Here is a 10,112-nt window from a genome sequence, read left to right on the forward strand (position 1 = left end):
GAGTAGTTGTAACCATTTTTAATCTACCACACCAAGAAACTTAAAAACTGAACTTAATAGCTTCAAGCCCTAAAGTCATAGGACAAAACCATTTTTGTGACCCCATTCTTTCAAGGATCATTTATCTTTCTCCCTACTCTCCCCATTCTCACTCCAACCCCTGCCCCACTCATGGTTCACTTCTGTAACCCCAAATTTTGCACCACCCAAAACTCCTCTAAGAGCGTAGTCGATGCCACTGTGATTTTCTGCTTTGCTGGGTAGCAGGGCCCTGCTGCTACGCCTCCAGATGATGCATTTATTCATGGTGGCAGGTGTATTCGATGAAACTAAAGAGATTGGAGAATTATGTAAAGTGTTTGAGAATGTGCATGCTTGTGCTTGCATTCAATGGGTCCGTTTTAAAAAGTCCCTGAACCCTGAAGCCAAGACAAAGTTTGATATCTCTGAGGCCGTATGTTTAAATATTTGCGATCCTGAAGCGCCTGATTCAGCGTGTTTTTCCCCCTTCTCATCCCCTTCCCAGTTATGTCTTCCATGTGCAGGCGTTTTCCTATTCATTTCCCTCATGATTGAAATGGTGACAGTTACATCTGCATTATAATCTTTCATCCTGAGTCTTTTACAGATATTATCCAGAGATAAGCCACGCTCTCTTTCTTTTACAGGTGGAGAAATTAAAATATGCATAAATTAGCCTGAAAAAAAGGTACCAGAAAACCCAGAGCGATCTGACATCACTTCATCTTGCTTCATTTTGCTTCATTTTGCTCCCTCATCCCTCATACGGGGTTTTCTAACAGCAGTCCTCTTGACCTTTGGGGAAGGATAGGTCTTTGTTTTGGGGGCTGTCTTGTGCATTGCGGGATGTTTAGCAGCATCCCTGGCCTCTACTCACAGATGCCAGTAGCATCCGCCTGCCCCCCACCCTAGACCCACCAAGTAGTGACATCCAAGACTGCCTCCAGGCATGGCAGATTTCCTGAGGGTTGGAAGATAGGGAGGTGAATTGTCCCTGGTTGAGAAGTACTGCCTTCCGGTAGAGCATGTGAAGCTCCTGGGCATCAGGGACTGTGAATTACTGGTCTGAGGGATGGAGGGCCTGGGGCACAGAGTATATCTTAAAAATCTTTTGAGTGTTTCTGATGTACCACCAGGGTTAAGAATCTGTTCCAGGCGGGGCACAATGGCTTATGCCTGTAATTCCAGCACTTTGGGAGGCCGCGGTGAGTGGATCACTTGAGGTCAGGAGTTTGAGACCAGTCTGACCAACATGGTGAAACCCCAGCTCTACTAAAAATACAAAAAATACCTGGACATAGTGGTGGGTGCTTGTAATCCTAGCTACTCAGGAGGCTGAGGCAGGAGAATCACTTGAACCCAGGAGGCGGAGGTTGCAGTGAGCTGAGATCGCACCACTTCATTCCAGCCTGGGTGACAAAGTGAGACTCTGTCTCAGAAAACAGCAAAACCAATCTGTTCCAGAATTCAAATCCCAATTCTCTAAGCCTGAGTTTCCTGATCTGTGATACTAAAATGATAATATTGTACCTGTCTCATACAACTGTGAGCCTGAAATCTGGTAATATTAAGCACAGTGCCTGGAATGGCATCATTTGCTCACTACATACTAGCTTTCGTGATGCTTCTGATTCCTCTCTTTCATCTCCCCTCCTCTTTCTTCTTGGAAGCAGGTGTAAGAGCAGAGGCTGGGACTGTAGCACCCATCTGGGTTGGGAATTTGCATTTTGAGTGTGGGGCTAGGGTATATAGGGGAGATGAGAGCAGAGTGGAGTGATGGTTCAGATGAACCCTGGTGGGGGCCGGCATGGAGCCTGACAGTCAAGGGCAAAGAGACCCTCCATAGAGGAAGAGGAGTGGTAGAGTGATATGAGGCTCTGAGAGTCGTATTCATATGGCAAGCCCATAATTGTAGGATTTCTGAGAAAATTAGATTCTATATGAAGCCAAAGTCCAGTTTCTCATACTGGGAATAGGTGTCCAAGGTGGGATGAAGGTCACTGGGGTTAAATGGGTCATGGATGTGGATTTGAGGCTGTGGGATGGTTCATCCCTGATGGCCGAACCTCCCGTGCTAATGTAAGAAAGTGGGGTGATGAAGGAGGCCTGGGAACCAGAGGACATTGTCACGTCACCCTGTATGGGAGGGGCCCAGATATCAAAACTGCATTTTGACATGGCTGGTTGGGATAATGAGGTATCTGGAAGCCCATGTCATGGGAGCAAGAGCTGTGAGGAGTTCTGGAAAAGAAAAGGCATCTCTCAGGTGCCCTTCTTTAATGGATGTATTGAGTACTGGAGGAAACGTCATCGTTCTACAATACGCCCAGGACAGAATGCAACTGGAGTGGGTGTTAAGAGGCAGGTTTCCGTTCAAGGAAGGCTGTGCTTCAGTAGAAAGGACAAAATCCAGAAGTGTGAACTCTCCATTCTTTCCGAGGCTGGATGATGATGTCTTGTCCGGGATGCCCTAGGATGGTGCTTTCCGATCTTTTTCAAGTTGTGCTACACATAGAAAATGATAACGGCTGTGGTGCAGGAGGAAAATAGAAAAGTTGCTTGAGGATGCCAGCCCTGCCCAGTAACTTAGAGGGCGTAAACAGATGAGTATATTTGTCACCTGTAATTCAGTCATGGCACACTGAGGTGCCTTGGCACTCCGTTTGGGAAGCCCGGCTCTGGAGGTGCTCTTTTGGCATCATTGGAACTCAGTGTGGTGGGCAGCGTATTCCCTCACTCCTTAGCACCATCCTGCAAGACACGTGTCGTGACGCTTAAGTGGCAATGAGTTAGTGGACCCTGCAGCTCTCCCAGGGTCACCGTGGGTTCAAGGATTCATGTCTGAGGCCCATGCTCCTGGCTACTTAGTTGAGATGACCCCTTGGGTTCCCTTCAGTTCTGCCAGTCTTCCGTTCTTTGAACTGTATCCCAGATGGGGTGCAGGGGTGTTCATGTGTCCCCTTTGTCCCTTTTATTAGGTTGACTCTAACCCAACACATCTTGTGGGAACATTTCACAAACTCTCCGAGCCATAACTTCTTAGTCTGAGATCCCCGATTGTTGGTTCATACTTTCAGGACGTATTTCTTTCCTCTCTGTTTAACCAGTTGTCATTGTCACTCAGCCTGGGGACAGGAGACTCACTGTTTGCCTATTTGAGCCCATCACCATCTCTCTTGTCCCCAAAATGTAATTGGAAGGAGACTTAATGGTTTCCAAATGATAATAGCTCCATAAACCGATTAAAAGGGCCTTAATAAAACTGTCTTGAGTTATTTTCCACAGCTGCAGACGGTGTCCTTTGTTTTCTAATGATGCCAAAAAGAAATCAGGGCAATTTTTCTTTCTAGTGTGATCTGAAGCACCAGGAAGGCCTCCTTCCGTCTGTCTGACTGCTCACCCTGTCCTCTTTTCTTCCCAGACAATCCACGTTGCTATTGTCTGCGCCGGATACAATGCCAGCCGGGATGTCGTCACCCTGGTCAAATCCGTCCTGTTCCATAGGTAAGAAGAACTTCTGTGCTGTGTGGGCAGAGGTCTGTCACTGCCTGCCTGTGGATTTCCTTGGGGAAGGGTTAAATAACAGCAAAATTTCTCATCAATCATTCTAGCTGCCATAAAAGTGTAATTTTTGTCTGAAACCCTGAGGAGATGATTGTGTTAACAATGTTTAATGACAGCGATTAGGTGCTGTCTTGCCATGTTTAGAATTGTAACTCTCAGACCTAATGCAATCTTAAAGGATGCCTCAAATCTGATGCTTCAGTCTCTCTATCGGCTTCCCCTGCCTGGCATTTACCAGACCTCAGTTGTTATACATCCTTGTCGGTAGGTTGTGTTATGGATTGAGTTACGTCCACCGCAATTCTTATGTTGAGGCCCTCATCCCTGGTACCTGAGAATATGACTGTATTTGGAGATAGGGTATTTAATTAGATTAAAATGGGGTCATTAGAGTAGGCCCTAATCTAATGTGACAGGTGTCCTTTAAAAAAAAAAAAAAAAAAGGAGATTAGGATACAGACATGTGCCAAACACAGACTATGTGAACATACATTGAGAAGGAGGCCATCTGCAAGTCAAGAGAGCGGCCTCAAAAGATGTTGGACTTCTAGCCACATAGATGGTGGGAAAATAAATTTCTCTTGTTTTATCCACCTAGTCTGTGGTGTTCCACTGACTTCCTCTATTCTGATGTGGGCTGTCCCACTACTGGGCATTTCTGACTAGAAAAGTCCTGCCTTACATTAAAGTTTCCCAACCTGTGGATGATCCCCATTGACTGATGGATCCCCCATGGGAACCATCTTCTTAAGGATTGGTGGTTCTTCTACTTGGAAGTGATAATGCCTCTGGATGCTCATCACTTCTCCTTGTGACACTTCCAGCACTGGCTTCTGCTTTCTCAGGGAACTTTTCTTCTGTTCCTCACTATTTTGATTGGCATCTACACATACCCAGGGTCCTATCCAGAATGGCGTTCACGGTTCCAGCCAGTGCCCTTGGCTCTGCTTTAAAACTCTTGCGAAAGGTTTGGATGAAGCTTATCCACAGCTGTAGCCAACAGCATGGGAACCTATTGGGTGGATGAGGCAGGATCCAGGAGGCTCTCCATGGTAGGAATAGTGGTGAAAAGTTTTCAGAGGTCAACTGAACAGAGATCCATGTAAAATGCTGCACCTGAATCTATCAATCGCATAAACAAAGATGGGAGCCATGGTGGGCTTCCCAGACCTACCAACCCTGCAAGGAACTGGGATTTCATCATTGATTCCACCTTCTGTCTGTCTTCCAACAAGCCCATCTGCAGTCAGTGCTTTGCGATTCTCCCTCTGAGATAGTTTTCACTTTCTCCCCCTTTCTCTCCATCCCCACGGCAACTGGTGTCATTCAGGGCCACCTGTCCTCTCACCTTCATGTGTCCTTCCTGCCTCCCCAGTTTCTACTCTTCAGATCATCTGCTGTGATTCCAGAATGACATTTCAAACAGGCACATCTGATTTCTCAAAACCTTTTAGCGGCTTCTCCTTGTCAAGGGGTGGAAATCAAACCTCTTTACCATGGCACAAAGACCAGGTTGGTCTCTGTGGTGCTTTCTGTCTCCTCTTTTTGCTTTGACTTCAGACTCCAGCAGCTCTGAACTGCTTGTAGCTCCCCAGCTCCCGCATAGCGTGTCCGGCCTGTTGTGTCTCGTTCTGCTGCTCCGTCTACCCATTTCTCCCTCCTTCTGGATTTCCTTCCACCCTCACATTGGCAAACTGCCTCTTAGCCTTTCAGACTTTACATAAGCATCTTTTCTAACAGGAAGCCAACCTTCTGCCTGGGTTGGGGTTTCTCATCTATCAGCCCATAATACCCTATGCATCTTTCCATCATTAGATTTATTACATTATGTTTTATATATGTATTCATTATAGGTCTGCTGTAGCAGAATGTGGGCTTTCTGGAAGGCAGAACCCATGCCATCATTTTCTATGTCTCTAGTATCTTAGCAAAGTACCTGACACATATTACATGCTCAATAAATGTTAACTTATTTGACAAGTCAATCTGGGGGAATTCATTAATAAAGAACATGAAGATATTTATTATTCAATCAATTAACTAATATATCCAGCCCAGACTTAGTTCAGTTCCACATTCATGACACTATATAGCTGAGTGATTTTCAGCAGGTCATTTTAACTTTATTTTTATTTATTTATTTTTCTGAGACGGAGTTTCGCTCTTGTCGTCAAGGCTGGAGTGCGATGGTGCCATCTTGGCTCACTGTAACCTCTGCCTCCTGGATTTCAGTGATTCTCCTGCCTCAGCTTCCCCAAGTAGCTGGCTTTATAGGCGGCCGCCACCACACCCAGCTAATTTTTGTGTTTTTAGTGGAGACAGGATTTCTCCATATTGGCCAGGCTGGTCCCGAACTCCTGACCTCAGGTGATCCACCCACTTTGGCCTCCCAAAGTGCTGGGATTACAGGTGTGAGCCACTGCCCCCAGCCATTTTAACTCTTTAGACTTCAGTTGTTTTAATCAGTTAACTTTTGCTGCGTGTCAGTTCACCCTAAAATGTATTGGTCTAAAACATTTTCATATTAGTTCGGTTGTTTCTACTGGACTCACCAGTGCGGTTCTTTTGCTGGGCCCCTTATGTGCCTGCAGCAAGCTGGCAAGTTAGCAAGCGTCAAATTCACTGCCCAGCCTGAATGAGGAAGTGGATAGGAGAAGTAAGCAATCAACGAATAGATAACAGTTCACTATAGAGGCTGTCAGTTCTTCGTCATAGCGCTGTCCAGTTGGAGTTATGATTTCAGTTGTATATTTGAGGAGGAAATGGGAACACCAGATAAAGAAGGACCAAATGGGGCTTGACCTACTGTCTTCTGAACTGAGGTGAGATGCCCTTTCCCCATTGTTATTGTTTCTCTGCAGTTTTGAAGGCTCCTTTCAGTGCTACGGCCTTCGTCTTGTGGCTTAAAACCAGGCATTTGAAAAACAGTAAGCATTGAAGTAGATGAGTGGTCTTCAGCCTTTTATGTATTTACTACTTGTTGCCATGATGTATCAGGTCCCTCCCTGATTAACAACAACTACAACAAAAAAAGCCCACTTTCTACGAACGGGCCTTTGCATGATTGTAGGTATTCAATTATGCTATCTCAATTATGGCAAAGTTAAAGATCATAAAAACCTCTGATGTTGTGTATAAATTTTATTCCTGTTGCTTTAGCTGCAAATCAAATAATCTAATAGTTGTTGAAATTGTAAGAATCCTGTTGGGTATAAACTTTTACTCCTACAGTAACAGTGCAGCACAAAGATGTTAAATTTAAAAATAGCAGTAGTAGTAGTATTAACTGCTGATGGCATGTCATACTTTTAAGGCGGCGTGGGGACTTGAGAAGAAAGCAAATCCTTAGTATGTGCTATGAAAATTCTGCATCCCGTTTGTTATGCTGAGCCCCTGTCTACTCCAGTGGGCATGGCACCAGGTTCAAGAGGCCAAAGAAGAGACCCAGGGCCAGCAAATCAGACATTGGGTTTAACCGGGGGCTTACATATGTGGGAAGAGATTCCAGTGGCAGTGGGCTGGACAGATCTGCCTTATGTACAGCCCAGTGGCAACAGGCTGGTCAGGAGAACCCCAGGACGCAGTGGCAGCAGGCTGGGCAGGAAAACTGCAACTACTTATGAAAGGCACGCAGTTTATATAACATTTTCACTTAGTACCTGTATTAGTCCATTTTCATACTAGTATAAAGAACTGCTTGAGACTGGGTAATTTATAAAGGAAAGGGGTTTAATTGACTCACAGCTTAGCATGGCTGGGGAAGCCTCAGGCAACCTACAATCATGGCGGAAGGTGAAGGGGAAGCGAGGCATCTTCTTCACAAGACGGCAGGAAGACGAAGTGCTGAGTGAAGGGGGAGGATCCCCCTAGAAAGCCATCAGATCTGGTGAGAACTCACTCACTCACTATCATGAGAACAGCCTGGGGGAAACCACCCCCATAATTCAGTAACCTCCAACTGGTCTCTCCCTCGACACGTGGCGATTATAGGGATTATAGGGATTACAATTCAAGACGAGATTTGGGTGGGGACTCAAAGCCTACCCATACCAGCACCCTTTCCCTAACAACCTCCAGTGGGGGTGGCACCAGGAGGTTGCCAAGTAGCACCACTTCAATCACCCCAAAACTCAGGGCCTCAGTTCCCCGTATGGCCTGTGTTCTGTGGGACAGTTTGGGAGCTCCGAAGGTTCTTATAGACAAGGAATGAATCTCCAGGTTGGCCTCTCCTGGATTCTCCAGTTCAGAACGCACATTCAGGTGCGTCTGTCATACAGGGTCATTCTCAGGGTATGCTTAAGTTGTTGCTGTCAGGTGCATTTACCATACACCATTTTAATGACTACTGACCACCTTGGACCAAATTACCATGGAAGTTCCTGTCATCCCTGAAATTATACAAATGGGAATGATTCTGTGAATTGATATGCGGGTGATGAGTTGAGATATCAAGACAAAAGGACTTTTGAAAGACTTTCGGCTCAGAAAGTCCAGCTATAAATAGCTTCATTGCTTCCCAAGCACATTATGGGGATTAACTAATACATGGTTATAAAATACATTGACAAATGAAGTACCTTACTAATGTTAATAATAATATAATAATAGTGGTGCAGGATGCTTCTTTTGGCTTTCACTGTTAATTACAGTAATTAAATTTATTTTCCAGACAAGATTTTTAGCAAATTTTCATTTAAGGCTTGCTTTGTTACATCAAATCAATTTTACTTCTGCCATATGCTTGATGACATCTTTTAAAAGATAGTAAAAGAGGAATAAAGGCACACTTGCACACTAATGCCAACACTGACAATTGCTGTGACCTGTTGGAGAGAAATTCATACAATGTGGGAAGACCTTGACCCAGTATGCCCACCTTAGGGACTCTCCCTTAAAAAGATAATCCTACCAATAGAAAAGCCTTTTATAAAATATTGCTTTGTAATTATAAAATTGGATAATATTTAAGAACAGAATAAAAAATGGAACATTCTTTTATAGTAAACCATGTACTCAGTTTTGGAAAGTATGGCATACCATGAAGCAATGCTTATATAAAATAAGGGAAAATATAATTTAAAATGGGATGCATAGTATATATTTCAATATATAAACACATGCATATATGTGACAGTACACATATACAGGGTCAAAATACAGACTAGCAGAAAATACATAAGAAATAGAACTTTTGCACGTTGTGTTTGGGTGGTAGAAATAAAGGTAATCTTGTTTTTTTTTTTTTTAGACAGAGTCTTGTCCTGTCATCCAGGCTGGAGTGCAGTGGCCTGATCTTGACGCAATCTCGGCTCAATGAAACCTCCACCTTCTGGGTTCAACCGATTCTTCTGCCTCAGCCTCTTAAGTAGCTGGGACTATAGGCATGCGCCACCACGCCCGGCTAGTTTTTTTTTGTATTTTTTTAGTGGAGATGGGGTTTTACCATGTTAGCCTGGCTGGTCCAAAACTCCTGACCTCAGATGATCCACCTGCATTGGCTTCCCAAAGAGCTGGGTGGGGTTACAGGTGTGAGCCACCATGCCTGGGCATAATCTTGTTTTTGTTTTCAGTGTTAAATATATTTTTGGTGGTGTCACCATACAACCTCTATAGTGAAGAAGAAAGGTGGATGAGAAAAATATATACAAATTATAAAGGACAAAGGTTTGTTCGTTACCCAGTAGAAAATGGCACAATATATGTCTGTATCATGTAGACGGCAGGATATTCAGAGGAAAATTGGGGGGCATGCCTGTGACTCCAATACCAGTTGCAAATAAACTGGGAAATATTGCTGGTCTTCAAAGAAACTAAACTCTTAGGGAGCAGGGAGAAGAAATATTTATTTAGCAACTAAGTGTTTACCTCCTGGGCAGGAAGGTGGATCAGCTTGTAAAAATTTAATATTTGTTTGCTAGCATGATCTACTTACTCTCACACTCTACAGCCCTGTTGGCAGGATGAAGCTGGGTTATTTGCCTTACTTTGCATAGCAAGTAGTTGTTTTTGGTTTTGTTTTTCTAAACCTCACTTGTGCCCCTGAAGGACATGGTGAATAAAAGAGCATATTCATGACCAGTATCTGCCTTTCATTGTCTTTTCCCTTATTCAGGCTCGAATTCATTGTAGAACTGTCTAAGTTGTGCATAGAATTTGAATAAAACAAAGAAGCAGGCCTACGTTCTGGTTCTGCTCCTACCAGGACTAAGCTGGGTGACGCTAAGCAAGTGACTCTACATCTGGGAGCTTTGACTTGTTTCTCAACCTGCCATAGAGCCCCGTTTTGAATATGGGAAGATAGGCTCTATGTAAAACTTGTCTGTATTTTATTTATTTAACAAATACAAATGTAGCTCTTGCTCTGTATCAGGGTCTGTTCCAAGTGTTTCCCAGATACTAATGCATTGATTCCTCATATGCCTTCAGGAGGTGAGCACTAGTATGATGCCCATTTTACTGAGAGTGAAACTAAGGAACAATATGCTAAGTCATGGCTCAAGGTCTCAGGGAGAAGATGGGCAGAGCCC

At 44.2% G+C, this 10,112-nt stretch overlaps 1 protein-coding gene across 3 annotated transcripts in view; it reads left to right on the forward strand.

Moving 5' to 3' along the window:
• LARGE (like-glycosyltransferase) overlaps positions 1–10,112 on the forward strand; it is a 692,738-nt gene that overhangs the window by 324,961 nt on the left and 357,665 nt on the right. For all 3 annotated transcript variants that reach the window (XM_011978982.1, XM_011978983.1, XM_011978984.1), the window contains exon 4: positions 3,443–3,525. In XM_011978982.1, the coding sequence (XP_011834372.1) occupies positions 3,443–3,525 (83 nt within the window). The remainder of the gene's footprint in view (positions 1–3,442; positions 3,526–10,112) is intronic.

The sequence above is a fragment of the Mandrillus leucophaeus genome, unplaced genomic scaffold (genome assembly GCF_000951045.1).
Source record: "Mandrillus leucophaeus isolate KB7577 unplaced genomic scaffold, Mleu.le_1.0 Scaffold2, whole genome shotgun sequence".
Taxonomy (NCBI): domain Eukaryota; kingdom Metazoa; phylum Chordata; class Mammalia; order Primates; family Cercopithecidae; genus Mandrillus; species Mandrillus leucophaeus.